Below are 17,847 nucleotides of genomic sequence, written 5' to 3'. Positions count from 1 at the left end.
GACATTATGTCGTTGCCAGGATGTTCCTTTTGGCACTGTTAAGGGATTTTCTCTGCCCAGTTACGATGATGTTGCAGCCAAATTCTTCACTCAGCCTGTGCTGAGACATCGCTTGGCCGAAGAAGCCGACTTGTTCGTTTCGTATCCCAAGACGCAGAAACCACACATATAGGCGCATTTTTGGGACGTTAACATAAGTCTTCAAGCGTCGGGTTCCTTTTATTTTGAAACCGTGCAACTGGAAAACAGAAACAAAATCACCATTGACATCTAAAGGTATAGAAACTGTTTTAAATGTTACCTCGTGGGTAACAGCTACCTCATATAATTGCCTCATGGGCTGTTTCGCTCTTTAAGAATTTAATAAACGCTTATCCAAGATAAAGATTTCTGGAAGTATCCATAGCTTGCCGAATAGCCAAGATTTTCCAGCATTTGAGAAAATTTGCAACAGTTCATCTTTGCAGACATTGTGAAGAATGTTACAACACAAGATCTGAAAAAAAGGAAATGTTAGTAAATTGTTCTCCTTAATTACGTTGAGAAAACTTACTTCACAACTGTTGAGACTGTTTGGTGGTCTACCTGTAGAGGAGTCATCACAGGGGTCAAAATTTTTCACAGGCTCATCACTTTACACGGGATTTTTGTTAATGTTTCTTTAAGCATGCCTTATCCCATACCCCTTTTTTCCAAAACTTGACCCTGTAAGAAAAATATATAGAAGTCAAGCCATCGGGTTGGGCAACTGCCACCCCTCAACTTAGTTAGGTGGTGGAAATGCCCACTCCAGAAGCTTGCTACAAGATGGATACCACAACGAACCAGAGAAAGTATGGAGGCCCACCACCAAACTGGAAAGACCCCCCTCCACCAAATAGTTGCGAAGTAAGTTTGCCTAACTGCATAAATTGAATGTGAAATCACAACAACATTTTAATAATTTCTCTTTCTTTTAGGTCTTATGGACCCTGTTTGGAAATCTTTTGTTTTGGTTAAGCCATTGAGTTGGACAGCTACCACACCTCAACTCCCATCCAGTGAGGTGGTGGAATTAAAATAAATATCCTGTTCAATCAATGAAACTACCTTTTTTTATTATAGCTCATATCAATATCTAAATATGAAAAAAGGCAATTTAATCCTTATTAATATTCTTCTGGTATTCGTGAAATAAGATTTTATTAACCTATTAATTTACCCACACAAAGTTATCCTGTCTATTAATTTTTTTATCCTTTAAAAGTGATAAGTCTTACAAACAAAATCAAAACAAATCTCCTTTCTAAATTAAGATAGCATTAAAGTTTTCATTCCTACCGATGTGAAAGAAAAAACAATTTGTAAATTTGCAAGTAATTGCAATAATTAAGTAATTGCAAGAATTTTCAAGTAGTAGAATGGCAGCCGATGTATCGACATTTAATCATAAAAATCCAATTCATCTAAAATTCGCCTTCAATGTCAGCACAGTCTTTTAAGTGACACTAGATCACAAGATGATGTAGTTGTGGCTATTCAGAAATCTGGAAATGAGAATTAATTTGCTTCAAATAATTTTGCAAACAAATTTCAGTTTTGCAAACAATTAGTATTGAAAAATGTTTTCTTTGAGGTAAAAGAACTAATTTTTCATTACAATTTCACTTCAGTTCCATGGAAGCGAAACGAGTTCTGGAAGTTTCCAAAAAACAGCATCGATATGTTTTCTCTGCATTTTTTTAGCGTCACCTGAGTAGAAGAACCTCTTTACCTCTTTAGAAGAATTATCTGGAATGTGGGGTTCCCATAAACTCCGCACCGAAGGTTTTTCTCCAATCCAATTATTCAGCTGGGGAATAGAAGAACTGAAAAGGCGATCCTTGATGAACGAAAAGAATTATACAGAGTTGCAGCATTTTCATATCGACCAGGAACTAGTTAATACACTACAAAATGATTGCATCAAAGGTGTTCGTGGTGTCAAAGTACCTAGTATAATCAGTCCATCTCATGATACCGTGGCACAGTTGAGAGATAATTATCCTACCACTGACATAACCTTCGAAAATTCAGTTGAAATATACTTATCGGAAAGATATGTCTTAAACGCATTAAACAATGTTTAGAAACTGACATAATGTGTTTTTATTAAATTATACGTAAGGATAATAAAGAATTCTTTTCTCTCGTTGGTCTGGATAGATTTTCGTTATAAATAGAAGGACCCTACTAAGACATGGACGTCCATGGTATATCCATGGGATGTAAAATTTGGGATCTGGTACATCCCATTTGTACATACAGTGGATGTACGGGGAATATCCTAATTACCTTCCCCTCGACGTACTGTGGGGTATATCAGCAGTACGTCCGTATGTGTCTGTACCCATGTCATCCCAATGGCATCCTTTTTGGTATTTATATTTTTTAAATGTTTCTTATTCGACGTGTACCAAAAACCCAGTAAATAAAACACAAATTATGATGAAACAAGCATTGTATTTTTTAAATGTCCATGACAACATTAAGGAAAACGTGTTAATCATTTCATCTATTTTCTTCCGCATTGTGTTCATCATTATGATCTGCCTCTAGCTCAGGAAGTAAGATTTTTCTTGCTGCGATTCTCCTGGCCGCTTACAAACGATTTTACTGTCTCAAACTGCAAGGCAGCATCGGTGGATTTGCTGCAAGCTGGATTTTGTCTAAGTCCATCTAAAAAACATTCAAAAGATAGCTGATAAAAAACTTTGGATGTACATATGTTATATACGACTTACTCCACACAGCCAAGACTAATGGTGATTTATTCAATTTGTGTTTTTTAATGGTGCCCCTTCTAACACCATTCCAATTACATTGGACTCTTACTTCCACCGAAACGACCTCCTTCCAAGCTCTGTGTACGCTATCTCCCTCTGTTACGCCACCAATGTTTCTTACAAAACGGACCTACAAATTAAATTTTAAATTCACATAAAATCTGAAAATCCAGAAAGAGATCTCGATATGATATTTGCCAATTTACCGATGATGCACGTTTTCTTTCATCAACCAATAACATGTTCTCAAACCGTACAAATTCTTCCAATTTCAAATCCAGATCATCATATTCATCACTAAGCTTCTGTGCATCTGGTCTGACATCATCAGGGGGTTCTTCAATGTCACGACTCAGCAAACCATAACCTGAATTACAAATGAAAGCCATTAGATACACCAATTATACAGTCACATCTATGTATGTGTAACAAGAATACTAACCCAGAGAACGAGGAGGTGAGGGTCTATTTGACAACAATGTTTCATGACCACTGTCATTTCCACTTTCATCTGACGATATTTTCCTCTTCCATCTTGAAGATCTACGAACACTTTTTCTACTGACTGCTTTACTTTGTTGAGACTCGCTATCACTTTCTGCAAAGTCAGTATACTGAACAGCATTTGGCAAATCTTTCCGTGCTTTGGAGTAGGATTCTACAGCAAGTAAATCATACATTAATTATTTTGGAGTAATACATTACATATAATGATAGAATTTTATACCGTAATCCCTTCTCCAAGTAGCTGGATATGTCACCCAAGTATCGTGTTGGACATGCCTCATTTTAATTGGGGTTATTGTTGTTTTGTTACCAGGGGGGTAACTACAAAACAGTTGACCTTCTTCAATAACTAGCCAGAAATCAGGCACGATTGCTGTCTGTAGTGTATCTTCAAAGTGAAAATCAACGATCACGAATGCACCACGCTTGATAAAAAACTTTCATTAACATTTCGGTTTCACATATTTAACAAGCATGTGTAATACTTACATCTTCGTAACACCCATCATTTGCGTATTGCATTTCTAAGAAAAAATCACTTAATTTCTTACTTCCCACTGACAATTTCAGAGTAAACTTCATCAAATTTGACAAATAAGTTGACAAGTCTGCTCTTTGCTGTATCTTGATGCAACAAAGACTACAACGATTTCCGACAGCGTGGTGTGTTGCCAAGTTGAAAGTGGGTCTGAAATGAAATATTTTTATTATAATTTTGAGCTCAATAATAATTTTGCAAAATTCCGTAAATTAAAATTACTTTATTTATTGTTATGTCAAGATTATGTAATGAGTAAAAAAAATATAGAAAAATATTGATCTGACAATTTCTAATACTAGAGATGTCGACTTGTGATTCTCTGACAGCTCTGACTTCTGACTTTTAAGATTTTTTTTGCTCTCTTCACTTTTAGAACTATAAACTAAGCAATCACAGTGCAATGAAATGCCAAATATGATTAGAAAACGACGTCAAAAGGCTATTGTTGGTGCTAGACAAATTAGGAATCGGGTACATGCACAGTTAAACGAATACTATGCACAAGTGGAAAACGAAGATATGCCTAACTTACTGTAAGTATCTTGTGATATCATTGTGATGTGTCTTACACTAAGTTAAATGTCTTACTGTTCTTACTAGAAATATGCCATATGAAGAGAATAATGGAAATGTAGGTGACATACCTGGAAGCTTTAATGAACATCTGGGGCGCACAATGAGACAAGTCACACACCAAAGTTATTCGAACAACTCAGTGAGAGAAGGTATACATAGCTTTTCCCCAATAAAATTATTCTTTCTTAACTAAGTGCAAATCAAGCAGGAACCCCAATCAGACAGTACGGCAATGAAAAAGAAAATCAAGTAGACCTGGACCAAGAACATCAACCGGACAGTGAACCAGACAGTGATTACTGCTTTGATGATCACGACTCATTAAGAATAGAGCTTTCAATTAGCTTTCAAATTGCTTGCGTGACAGTTGTGTCATTATTCATGATAAAACACTGCAATATTTCTTGATTCATAACTTCGTCGATATTGCTGGCACCCCATATGTTATTGGGAAAAGATATCTGAAGGTTGAATCTATGTTTGAGTACCCTCTGTCGTCAACAAATTTGTTTGAAGCTGTCGTGTCTTGTTTATCTGAATTGGAATTATACCCCTTCCATGTTATCATGTATAAATGTATCAGAATTCCAACCAGTTTCCCAGAAATAGGAAAGTTTTTTGTGTCTCGTCTATTGAACTTAAAATTCAACTAATAATCTTATCTTATTTCACTAATATGAATAAACATTGAAATTTAAGATTTTATCTGCTGTGTGTTGTCGTCCTGCGTTGTTTTCCTGAACGAATTGTTTATGTATTTGTTTATCGTGTTTGATAAGAAAGTTATATATATGAGCTTTCATCTTAATCGGATGAAAACTGTACGTACACCAAACATACTTCCGGTACATTCTTTGAATGTACTTGATGGTATGTCCATTGTATATGTTTTTCATATACTGTTGGGATCAAAGAATTTCTTAATTTTTTATCCATTTATGTACATACTGGTAGCGTACCCTGAACATCCACATGGGATGAGGGACGCCAACATCCCGTTGTACATACCTGGGATATCGCTTGGATGACGCGTCTTAGTAGGGGAAAACGCTTACGGTCAGATGCCATCTCTGTATGACTCTTTGATCCTCAATAAAAATTAAATAATCAAAGATAACTTTCCATTCGTTACATTACTTCCCACTGGGTTTTTTGTTTCTAGATTGCTCGTCGATTTTATGAAAAAAACTATAACCAACTTTCTCTTCATATACTCATACGGACACAAAGCAATAAGAAGATCCATCCGGACTATGTTAATTTTGAATTTCTTCTCACGCCTTTCCTAATATTTGCTGTACTTCTCCAGGCAATCTCCAGTTGGCTTGCGAACCTTTGCAAATGTCCTCGCTCTTCGAAGCATGTGATCATTTGACCACCATCCCCCAAGCAACACCACACATATTGGGACTGCTGCAAATAAATGGCGTAACTGATCGTTTGTGGCGTAATATCTATCTATAATATCTATAATTGAAGATTTTGTTTACTTTCTTGTCTCCTGATCATTGACATGAAAAATCTAACCTTGCATATTATTTGTTGCTCACAGATAATTCGATAAATAAACATGGTTGCATTATTTCCTGTCTTGAGTCCGTGATAACGACCCAATAGAAGGGAAATGCTGTTAATTCACAACGGTCAGTGAATCGACAAGTTAGAAGCTTGCAATTGCCGGGCTGCGGGGGACAACCCCCTCCCCCTCCATGAAATCGCATTAACCCAGCTAGCATGTCTTTATTGGTAAAATATTTTTTTCCGACAATATTCTTCGATCGATAACCCACATATTGGTATAATATTATATTATTACTTTGTTGCGACAAGGTGGCTGTTAAATTTTTTTGTTATTTTCCCAATAAATGACTATTATCAAAGATGAATAAATTAATATTATTTTTTTTTATTTTCCCAATAACGGATCATTAAATAAGGAATACATCTTTTCTATGAAAAAGCTTTAGTCTTTTACATTTACCACACGTTCAAAATCCTAAATGATTGGTTAGCTGTTGCCTTTTTAACCGAGAGTGGGTTTGAACCATCAACCTTTGAGTCACCAATCCAATGCTATAACCACTACACTAGCAACGGAAATGATAATAATGTCCCGATGTGACCAGATGGATAATGCATACTTACACATTGTCATGGTTATAGCCCAGCGTGAGCAAAATCGATTTAATTACATCAGTGTAGGAATTTATGATTATTGAGACTATTTGTTTCATAAGTCATTTGTTTGCTGAAAGTGGGTTTGAACCAACCTCCATAGAATTACCTATATGGATATATAAAAATTTAGCAGTTTTAACATTTCTCCTTTATCTCCTTAACGTTTAAGATGAATTAGATTACGTTAGCGTGAAGGTAGAGTTTTAATTTCGAAGTAAGTAAGTTAATTGTTCGAAAATTGTGCAAGATTTGGATTTTAAGACAGTTGGATTGTTCATTTAGGCAATTGTATGCAGAACTAACGAATTGAATACGATATAAAACATTTAGGATTTTGAACGCATGTTAAATGTAAAAGACTATAGCTTTTTCATAAAAAAAGGATTTATTACTTTTTTAATGGTCCGTTATTGGGAAAATAACAAAAAGGAATATTGATTTATTCATCTTTCATAATAGTCATTCATTGGGAAAACAACAAAACAATTTAACAGCCACCTTGACGCAGCAAAGTAATAATATAATATTATACCAATATGTGGGTTATCGACCGAAGAATATTCTCGGAAAACAATATTTTACCATTACGGGACTAGACTTATCCCTTTTTTGGCCGTAGGGACATCCTGGGTGAGATCCTCTGGATCTGTCTATTCCCTGTCGGGACAAACCCCTATAGGGAATCCCCTCTTAACCCTTGTTTACGTGGCTTCTAGAAGTTAAAAACTTTCATTGCTTCAAGTCGAAAAACATTTTTAATATCGCTGTTGGTGTAGTGGTTATAGTATTGGATTGGTAACTCGAGGTGTGATGGTTCAAACCCACTCAAGACCCAAATCAAGAACTTGTCTAATAACAAGTTGAAGATGAATAAATATTCCACGCTGGACTATATAACCATAAAAACAACAACCAGATTTCCGTCAAAATTTTAAAATTAGTAAAACTGTTATTTCACCAATAAAAGTAAAATAAGTAAAACAAGTTGAAAAAATATTGTGGGCCAACAAATTTGGGTGCAAAAATATATTGGAAAAATATTTAAAAAAATTATTTTACCAACATCTCAATTGTAGGAATATAATATTTTAGCAATATTTGGGAAATATACTCTGCTAGCTGGGAAGGAGACACAGCTCGTAGATCAAAACTGGAACCGATTGGTTCAAAAATCTGGAATTTATATCTCATGGTGTACATAACTCAACTTCATCCATAATTTCCTGGGCCACAACCCTAAAGGTGATGCGACCTTTTGGACGACTTTACACACAAGATATAAGAATATGGAAACTGTACATGTCCTTTCTTCCTTAAATGTATAGTCTAAAATATATACATGCATAAGATGACACCCCGATAGTGATTCTGTAATTTTTTTAAGAGAAGAATTACAAAATCCCACCAAATCCCACGAAATAAGCTTCACAAGATTGCAGTCACGATTTGTCCTCATTATTGATGAATAACTGATGAATAAATGGATTGTAAGGAGATGAAAGATATAGTGTCAATTCAAATAAATATTTGGTAAAATTTGTATTTCACTTGGAATTTTAATAATGTTACCGCCATTCTTATCAGACTAACACACGTTCCACTCTTAAATCAACAATCAGCATCAAGAAATCTAAATGTCTCAAAACCTCCCAGACGTAACGACTTAAATGATGAAACCTGAAACTCATATTGGTTCAATCACTACCGTTTTTACGTTTTTCTGGTTCCTCGATTACTACAGGTTCGTCAACAACTTCTGGTTCTGGGACAGGTTCTTCCGTAAATGGTTCTTCGGCTGCTGGTAATTCTTCTGTGACCGGTTCTTCAACCACTGTTTTTTTAATGTTTCAACCACTGTTTTTATTCGATGAAAGGTTCACTATTTCGTTCATTGATTTACTCAAGGAAAATAGAAAACCTTAACCAAAAAATTGAGGAACTGATCAATCCAGAAGAGAAACCGCTCCTTATATTATCCACCGCAACCTGGACAACCAATTAACCCTGCCTTGATACGTTATACCAGAATCAAATTACTAGAATCAAATTGCTTCAAAAACCCTGTCTGTCAACACATTGAAGAATGCGAACGAGAAGATTTTATTTTTCCAACATTCAAATTTGGTAATAGTGGGAAATATTTTGGTATGGTAATACTGGACATGTTTTTTGGGGTAGTAATGGACTGCAAAAGTAGTAGGCTATAAAAATTTCAACATTTTTTTGTAAAAAAAAAACAACATAATTTTGTAAAAAAAACCATCTTTACTTTTATTTGTGATTCAATACTTGAAACTTTCTAAGCACCTCCTCTTTTTACATTTTCAGCGCTGCGTTGTCCATTCCACCCCCAAGCATTAAAGACCAAAGTTTGATAACATATTATTATTATTTTTTTTTTACATATTATATTACTTTAATGACCAATGTAACTATTAAGAATATAATTTTCAATAGTTTTGCAATAGCATTAGAGTTATAACCATGTCTTTTATCACCCCCCTCTCTGTCCAGGTCCCCCCCCCCCTGAAATTTTTTTTTCTCATATTTTTTTTTAAAGCTTTATTACAGCAAAACTAATGATTCGATCTTTATGAAAAAATTAGAGGACAAAGATATTGGGGCGTTCAACAATTTATTTATTTGTTTTCAAAAGTTATGTATAGTTTAAGAGATATTGGGAAAATAATTGTTTTGTCCTGAGTGACCCCGCTCTCCCCTTCTTGCAAATTTCAAAATTGTTTTTTCGTTTACTTCTGTAGGAATTCAAACTTTAATGCTATCTTAATTTAGAAAGGAGATGTACTTTGATTTTGTTTGAAAGACTTATTACTTTTAAAGGATACAAAAATTAATAGACAAGATAACTTTGTGTTGGTAAATTCATAGGGTAAAAAGGTTTTTTTGTGAATACCAGAAGAATATTTATAAGGATTAAATTGCCTTTTTTATATCTAGATATTGCTTTGAGCTATAAAAAAGGGTAGTTTCATTGATTGAACAGAATATTTATTTTAATTCATTTGTTGTGAGTTCATAGTCAATTTAAACAGTTAGGCAAACTTACTTCGCAACTGTTTGGTGGAGGGGGGTCTGTCTAGTTTCCATATCCATCTTGTAGCAAGCTTCCGGAGTGGGTATTTACAACTAACTGAGTTGAGGGATTGCAGTTGCCCAACCCATTGGCTTGAACTCTATATATTTTTTTACAGAGTCAATTTTTGGGAAAAAGGTATGAAGTAAGGCATGCTTAAATAAACATTAACACAAATTCCGTGGAAAGCGATAAACCTGTGAAAAGTGATGACCTCAGGGGTCTAAAACACAGTTTGGTTCCAACATTTCTAATCAGAGTAAACAAAATTTCCTTAACATCAAAGAATACTTAACAAACTTCTAAAAAAATTGAGAAAAGTAGTGGCTTTAGACGTTATTGACCCTTCCTAATTTATCGCCATCTTCTGGAGTGGGTACTTCCACCACCTTACTGGAAGGGAGTTCAGGTTTGGCAGCTATCTTACGCAATGGCTTGACCAAAACATAGATTTTTCTGATAGGGTCTAGTTAACAAACGAACAAAGAAGTCTTTTTAATGAGAAAAATTATATGGGAATTTATTACCCTCCCTCGTGGGAAATTGGGGCATCTTTTACATAATCTTGATATGTGAGGACCCCAGCCTCTGACTCCATCAAATGTACATTGGTATGAAGCGAATCTAGTTTTTGAGATATATCTAATAGTTTTTAAAGTTTTAAATATTATCACGGACTAACCTAACCTCCATACCAATCTAATCATCTTGGAGATGACTGGGTATTTTATTTTTTGTTTGGGAAGGGAATGTTCAACGGAAGTATAGTTGGCCATTGCGAGTGGAGTTGTTAGTGGAGAATAAAGAAGAAGAAGAATCTGAACCTGACGAATGGTCATTTACGTTTTCCGACCCAAAGTCAGTGATGTCGGCACCGGTCGTGTACTCAGTCGGTTCTTCATTCCCATCGCTGTCTTCTTGCTCTTCCTCGAAGGTGGTAAAATGGCCGAGTTCAGTTCAGATTGAGGAATCTATAGTAATCGTTTCAGAAAGTAAAAACCCCAAATTCTTATTCCTCATAATGGTGATTGATGTCGATTTCATAATACAGACATAAAGAGCACGGCAAGGCCTTTTTTGGGTGGAGATTTGGGTAAAGATGATAGTGGATTCTTAGTCGACGAGAAAGAAGAGTGAGAATCTGATAACGATTTGACTTTTCTACGAATCTACTATCAACATGCAAGATGAAAAGGGGGGGTTTGGAGATAACCGGGTATACATATTGAACCAGAGACATACCAAGGTGTGGAATTGTAATGTTTGTTCCTATTATGGTAATTTTACCGGTTGATAAAGAAAAAGCTTAATTCTGCACACATATAGAATTTTGAGACAAAAAATATGCTAATAACTTATCCTCCAACGTGATAATCTTGCATTTCTTTTTCAAAAGATGCACATGTAAAATTGATAGAATCCCGTATTTTATTTCTTCGATATTGTAATGCCGATAAAAAACCTTTATTTCAATCGGTCGATTGGCAGCTTGACTTATCTTTTTTGCTCATAGCTATTTAGTCTAGTATAGCATAAAGTAATATCGTTAGTTGAACTAACACAGATTTAGCAAGTTAAAGTTTTTAACTGGATCAAATAACCTTAATTTGGTCTTTTAGAAAAAGATAACTCCTCTATCATTGCAGATAATGTCTCAATCTTTCTAAGGCCAGCATTCAGCATCCCTCTCCATTTTAATTTATAGAAGTTCTTTTTGAAGCGAAAGGACCTCGTTGGGAAATGTATCATCTACTATTTCAGGAAAAAATAGTTTGTTTAATAAAATTTATGGCGATGTCATCAAAGAATTATCCTTGACAACTTCTGCAAGGAATGTTTCTGTACCGTCAGTCAATGAGTAATTTCTGTTTACAAATTAATTTTTTAATAAGAGTGAAAAAAATTATGTTAATTTACCTATTTTGAGTTATGAACTTTACATACAATACATACAACAATGAGTTTTTTTCATTTTTTTTAGTTTCCGTAAAAATCTGTTACATTCCTTGTTTGAAGTATTAAAACCGACATCTACGCTAAGTGAAAAATCGTGATGTTTTTTTCAACACATTTTGCTTCCCTTAGTATGGAAAGCATAGTGTTTCACGTAAATACTATAGTATACAAAATGCTCATAGAACTTACCATTAAAAAATGCTTTCCACAAATAAGCTGTAGATTCAAAAGTCATTGTTCAACACTTTTAGTCAAACCACTTTTATTGGATTTAAAATGAGCGATAGGGTTGTCTGGTAGCTCAAAATATCTCCTTTTGAATATGAATTGAGTTCTGGATAGGTAGAAGAATGAGAAACGAGTGAAATTGCATACCCCGTTGATTTTAATTTATATTTAATTTTATCCTTAACACCTTACGTAATACTGTTCTTTATTTTTGTCATGATGTCCCAGCAGCAGGTCATATGTGTGTGGAAAAAACTTCAGAGAGTCTGGCAGTGGTACAGGTTGCCCTGAATATCAGTTGATGTTCGTAAATATGTTCTATCTTGCCTTTATTGTCAGTTACATTAACACCAAAGCGGTAAACCATTTGAATTCATTTACCCGATTCCACCTCCAACAAGTTGTTTTGAATCAGTCGTCGTTGACCATCTTGGCCCCTTTAAAAAACCGACACGAGGGAATCAACATATAATTGTTGCCATAGACGCCCTATCTTAGTATGTAGAGATAGCCGCCGTTCCAGACACAACAGCTGAGAAATTGGTCGAATTCCTCACGAATGATGTGGTGTTCACACACAAGTGTCTGGCTTGCATCATTTCAGACCAAGGTACAGCTTTCACCGCCAAGTTTACAGCTGACGCAATGAAAGGATGGAGCATCAGACACGGTTTTTGCCACCGGTGAGCATCCACACATTTCAGGTTTGGTCAAGCGAGTTAACCGGACACTAGTATTGGCTATTGCAGCTTGTGTAAAAACCGATCACAACGAATGAGACACGCACCAAAAAGAAGTAGACTTTGCCATAAACACTTCAGTGCAGAGTACGGCGGAGAAGATGCCGTTTGAAGTTGTGTTCGGCCGCAAACAAAGGGTGCCGTTAGATAATGTTTTTTTCCTGGCGAATGGATCGGTCGCAGTCATGTATATGATTTAAGAAGAGAAGTGTACATTCGCATAATTTAAAAACAGTCTAAAGTGAAAGCATTGGCGGATTTGCGTCGTGAAGTCATGAAGCCGTTAAAACCAGGTTAAATGGTGTTAGTGCGGCGTAAGCCAAAGAAGAAAGAAAAGGCAACAAAATTCTTGCCCAAGTTTACCAGGTTGATGTGGTGGATGGTCGTCGATGCTTAAAGAGGTCCAGACTAAAGATGATGCGCTGACAAAAATCCAACTTAAAATTATGGACATCGCTCCCCCACTCATTGAACTAGCTGCGCGGATGAGAAGTTTTGGCGACGGTCAAACGGAGGAGCCGTCACCGATGGAAGCTAGAATTAGGCGCACAGTGGAAGCATCCCTACAGCAGTGGGGTCGAGCGTACGCCAACATCACCAAGCTAAGACGTGAGGCATACGTGAAAAAAGTTGAGCCACACTTGGAATTTCTTCTGGAAGAAAAGAGTGCATTCGCGGAGGGCAAGGAGGCTCGAGAGCTCTTGTTCACCGACGTTTTCCTGTCACGTAAGCTTAAGGAAGCGCAGAACGACGTCACACTTAATGCGGCTGACAGAGCTATTGCGGCTCGGATCCCGGTTCATTCGGAAGAGGCAGGAGAAAACCGAATTTCCGTCCGGCCCGCCACGGTCAGGCTGCTGGCCAACCTTTTGAGAGTCGGCGCAGCGAGGGCTTCCGCGATTTTGGTTTCCAAGGAAAGAAAAATGGATTTCAGAGGCCGAAAAATAATTTCAGCAACGACAGAAGGTATGTGCCGAGGTTGTCCTTCATTAATTCCCCTTCTTTGCCCGTCATCTCTCCACCTCCAAGCGTAGGTGGTCGCTTGCGGTTGTTTGCGTCTTTTTGGGCCTCTATCACTGACGATCCTTGGGTCTTAGATACGATTTCCAACGGGTTGGATATCGACTTTATTTTGGTCCCGGTTCAGACCGTCCGGCCGAGAGATATTGGCATGTCGGCTAAGATGGCGGCTGTTTGTAGTACGGAAATCGACAGTCTTTTACAGAAGAAAGCGGTTGTGGAGATTTTTGATAAGTCTCCGGGCTTTGTTTGCGCTTTTTTCTGCATTCCTAAAAGCGGTGACGGCTTGTTTAGGCCTATTGTAAACTTGCGTCCATTGAACAGCTACATCCGTTACGAACATTTCAAGATGGAAAATTTGAACTCGGTACGATCGTTATTAAGGGAGGGGGACTTTATGGTTAAAATTGACCTTAAGGATGCGTATTTTTTAGTGGGCGTGCGCGATTCGTTGTGTAAATTCCTTCGTTTTTCTTGGAATGGCAGGATTTTTGAATTCCGTTGTATGGCCTTTGGTCTTGCCCCTGCCCCCCGCGTTTTCACCAAATTAATGAAGGTTGTCGTGGCTTGGCTTAGAAAAAGGGGAATTCGTTTGGTAATCTATTTAGACGACCTTTTGTTTTTTAGCAGCACGAGGGAGGGGGCTCTTTCCGATCTATCGGTGGCCATTTCTTTGCTCGAGAGTTTGGGTTTTATAGTTAATTGGGAAAAATCTGTCGCTATCCCAACCCAAGTTATTGAGTATCTGGGAATTGTTGTTAATTCAATTGATATGTCCTTTGCGCTCCCAGAAAAAAGAGTCATTTTGGTCCGGGATATGTGTAAAAAGGCCCTGGAAGCTAACACGGTGTCGTTACGCAGTATCGCCTCTATTTTGGGGAATTTTAATTGGGCGATACCTACTATTCCTTTCGCCCAATCTCATTACCGGAGTATGCAACGCTTTTATATCAGTGAATCTAAGAAAGCGCAGGGGAATTTATCGTTTTGTTTTGCCTTGCCGCTAGCCGCTAGGGCTGATCTGGAGTGGTGGCTGGAGAATTTAGCTTCCGTTAACGGGAAGCAATTTTTTCCAAAAGTTCCGGATGTGGAGATATGTTCAGACGCTTCATTATCGGGCTGGGGCGCAGTTTGTAATGGCATCACGGCACGGGGTCCTTGGACGCGGTCGGATTCGTCTAAGCACATTAACGAGCTAGAACTCTTAGGCGCTCTTTTCGCGCTTGAGTCTTTCCTTGGGGAGGCCCGGGAGCTTTCAGTGCGTTTGTATCTCGACAACACTACCGCCGTGTGCTACATTAACAAAAATGGAGGTACGCGCTCCTTGGCTTTATCAACAGCAGCCGTTCGCTTGACCGAATTTTGCGAGTCCCGCCGCTTATCGGTGGAGGCAGTTCACTTGGCTGGTGTCTTAAACGTGGTGGCCGATAGAGAATCTCGTTCAAAAAGTGATTCCAGCGACTGGATGTTGTGCCGAAATACATTTGATCGCATCAACGGTACGTTTCCTTCGCGGACGGATTTGTTTAGTTCGTCGTGGAACGCGCAGTTGCCAAATTTTATTTCTTGGGGCCCCCAACCGGGCGCTGCGGGTGTCAATGCGTGCGCTCGCAACTGGAAGGGTTTATCAGGCTATGCCTTCCCCCCATTTGCCCTTATTTTCAAATGTCTTGAAAAAATTTCCAGGGAAAGAGCTAACATTGTTCTGGTTTGCCCAGTGTGGCCGACTCAGCCGTGGTTTCCGGTTCTCCTGGAGCTGGTTTGCGACGTTCCCCTTATACTGAAGCCGACGTCGTCTCTCCTAGTCTCTCCGCTCGGAATTCCCCACCCACTTCTGTCGACGGGATCGCTCCGGCTAGCCGCCTGGAAATTATCCGGGAATCCTTCCATTTGCAAGGATTTTCGAAGCCGTTGGTCGACATTCTCTTGGCCGGCAACCGTCCGGCCACTCACGCAGCTTACGGGTCGGCTTGGCGAAATTGGGTCGATTGGTGCCTTCGAAGGAGTGAGAATCCCCTGTCGCCTCCTTTAAGTTCCGTTTTGGAATTTTTGGCCTCGCTTCATACGGAAGGAAAGGCCTATAGCACCATTAATGTCCACCGTTCCATGCTGTCCAGCACCCTCCCGCACATTGACAACCACCCAATCGGCCAGCACCCTCTGGTGAAAAGTTTAATGAGTGGCTGTTATAACATTAATCCCCCTAAACCGAAGTATAATTCCATTTGGGATCCGGAGCTGGTCGTTCGTTTCGTGTCAGTGCTAGGTGAAAATTCTCGGTTGTCCATTAAAAATCTATCCCTCAAGACAGTTACTCTTGTGGCATTGGCGTCTCTTTTGCGTGTTTCGGAGATAGCGGCAATCTCCACTAATTCATTGATTTTTTCGGAATCCGGCGTTAAATTTGTCCTTTCTAGGCTCAACACAACGGTGCTCTGCAAGAAGTGTTTATTTCCCACTTAGAGGAGGAATTATGTTGCCCGGTATGCGCTCTCGAATCTTATGTGGAGCGTACAGTGAACAGCCGGGCCGTCTCGGCGCCTACTCATGTTTTTATTCTGTTAGTTTCTCCATTCCGTGAAGTTTCGTCCAATACGATCAGCCGTTGGATTAAGTGTTTCATAGGATCCGCCGGAGTTGACACGTCAGTGTTCGGTGCGCATTCAACTAGGGGTGCGGCGGCTTCAAAAGCCGCGACCTCAGGTCTTTCTATCGATGCGATTCTACACGCGGGATGTTGGGCGGCCGAATCGACCTTTAGTAGATTCTACAGAAGGGAATCAGTTCCGTAAGTAGAAGCGGCTGTGTTAATCAACTCAATCTAAGTGCATCACGCTTTGAAGTCACCCTTAGGGTCGAAACGTAACGTTTCGAAGTGTAATTGTTGATTACTAGAGGATCGCGAAGCGATCCGAAGAGTAATCAGGATTACACGAGAAAAGAGAAGTGAGACCCTAAGGGTCTCCTCCCACCGCCCTCCCGTGATTTCTTTTCTGTTGTGATGCTGTTTTTTTGTTTCGGTTTCTTATTATTAATTTTGTCAACTGCCGATTCCAGGTTTCAGTTCAGAAAGACCAATAACGCAGGTGGAAGGAAGAACGGGCAAAACTAGTCCCGGCCTTATATTGTCTGTTCAACGTCACAAGAATTAGCCGTCCTTCATCTGAAGAATTCTTGGCTTGGTTTTTTCCTGGTTTCCAGGTTTTTTCTCCCCAGGTCCTTTATGTTCACGTTTGTTTATTTTTTGTTTTTCACCCGGCAGACTTCCGGCTCTCTGGTTGTTTTTCCTACTCCTCCACCTTATTGTCCGGCCAACGCTGATGTTTTATTGCCTAAATTTTTGTTTCCCATTCGCTAAATGTCTGAGTATTGGGGGCGTTGTCCGGGCCGAGGTAGCCTTCTTTTGTTTTTTTGTATGAGCTAAATCCCTAAATACATCGTGTCTACACCCTTAGGGTCTCACTTCTCTTTTCTCGTGTAATCCTGATTACTCTTCGGATCGCTTCGCGATCCTCTAGTAATCAACAATTGCAAATGGATTGCTAATTCTTTGTTTGTAACTTTTCGCGCGCGCATTTCGAAATAGCCAAAATAACCGTTTGCGAGTGATCGTAGCAGGACTAGACCTGCAATCTTCGGATCCGAAGTCCGACGCCTTATCCATTAGGCCACACGACCATTAACGTTGCCCGTAAGTGCACAATCATCGATTCCTTGCTATGCTACAACAGTTTGAACAAAATTGACGTTGGCAGCGATGGGATTCGAACCCATACCCCCGAAGGGACTGGTGCCTTAAACCAGCGCCTTGGACCGCTCGGCCACGCTACCACGTTTGCAATGTTAACATTCATCTAAATAATACAATAAGAGGTTTACCATCTCAGCTGAAATATTGTAGGGGCTCATCCGGGATTTGAACCCGGGGCCTCTTACACCTAAAGCAAGAATCATACCACTAGACCAATGAGCCACGCAACTTTTTTAAACACCGTTTGTTGCCGGCTACAATTACTAACCATTAATTGTGTCCCATTTTTGAGCTATACATTTCATATTTACACGGTGATGTTGTCAACTTTCCGTTGTAGATATGCGTACCCCAATAGTACATGTTGAATTTTCCATTACTACACTCTATTTTGAATATACATGACTATCAGCTTTATCTATTTTCTGTTGCCCACTCAATGCGTAATCACA

At 38.6% G+C, this 17,847-nt stretch overlaps 2 protein-coding genes and 2 non-coding genes across 4 annotated transcripts; 1 reads left to right on the top strand and 3 right to left on the bottom strand.

Moving 5' to 3' along the window:
• Window positions 1–2,461: 2,461 nt before the first annotated feature.
• Window positions 2,462–3,959, bottom strand: LOC124204962. The gene is made up of 6 exons (XM_046602221.1): window positions 3,801–3,959; window positions 3,532–3,736; window positions 3,247–3,462; window positions 3,011–3,171; window positions 2,763–2,934; window positions 2,462–2,697 (listed from the first exon to the last, which is right to left on the bottom strand). Exons 1-6 carry the CDS (start codon window positions 3,891–3,893, stop codon window positions 2,579–2,581), a joined length of 966 nt encoding a protein of 321 aa, XP_046458177.1. The 5' UTR covers window positions 3,894–3,959; the 3' UTR covers window positions 2,462–2,578.
• Window positions 3,960–4,236: 277 nt separating this feature from the next.
• Window positions 4,237–5,126, top strand: LOC124204961. The gene is made up of 3 exons (XM_046602220.1): window positions 4,237–4,385; window positions 4,453–4,577; window positions 4,637–5,126. Exons 1-3 carry the CDS (start codon window positions 4,258–4,260, stop codon window positions 4,834–4,836), a joined length of 453 nt encoding a protein of 150 aa, XP_046458176.1. The 5' UTR covers window positions 4,237–4,257; the 3' UTR covers window positions 4,837–5,126.
• Window positions 5,127–17,393: 12,267 nt separating this feature from the next.
• Window positions 17,394–17,475, bottom strand: Trnal-aag. Its single transcript has one exon. It is a non-coding gene; the product is annotated as a tRNA-Leu (tRNA).
• A 70-nt stretch (window positions 17,476–17,545) lies between these two features.
• Trnal-uag lies at window positions 17,546–17,617 on the bottom strand. Its single transcript has one exon. It is a non-coding gene; the product is annotated as a tRNA-Leu (tRNA).
• Between the last annotated feature and the right edge of the window lie 230 nt (window positions 17,618–17,847).

This window comes from Daphnia pulex, chromosome 10 (assembly GCF_021134715.1).
Source record: "Daphnia pulex isolate KAP4 chromosome 10, ASM2113471v1".
In the NCBI taxonomy this organism is placed as follows: Eukaryota; Metazoa; Arthropoda; class Branchiopoda; order Diplostraca; family Daphniidae; genus Daphnia; species Daphnia pulex.
The sequence above is the reverse complement of the archived record's forward strand: the minus strand, read 5'-3'. Positions and strand labels throughout refer to the sequence as shown.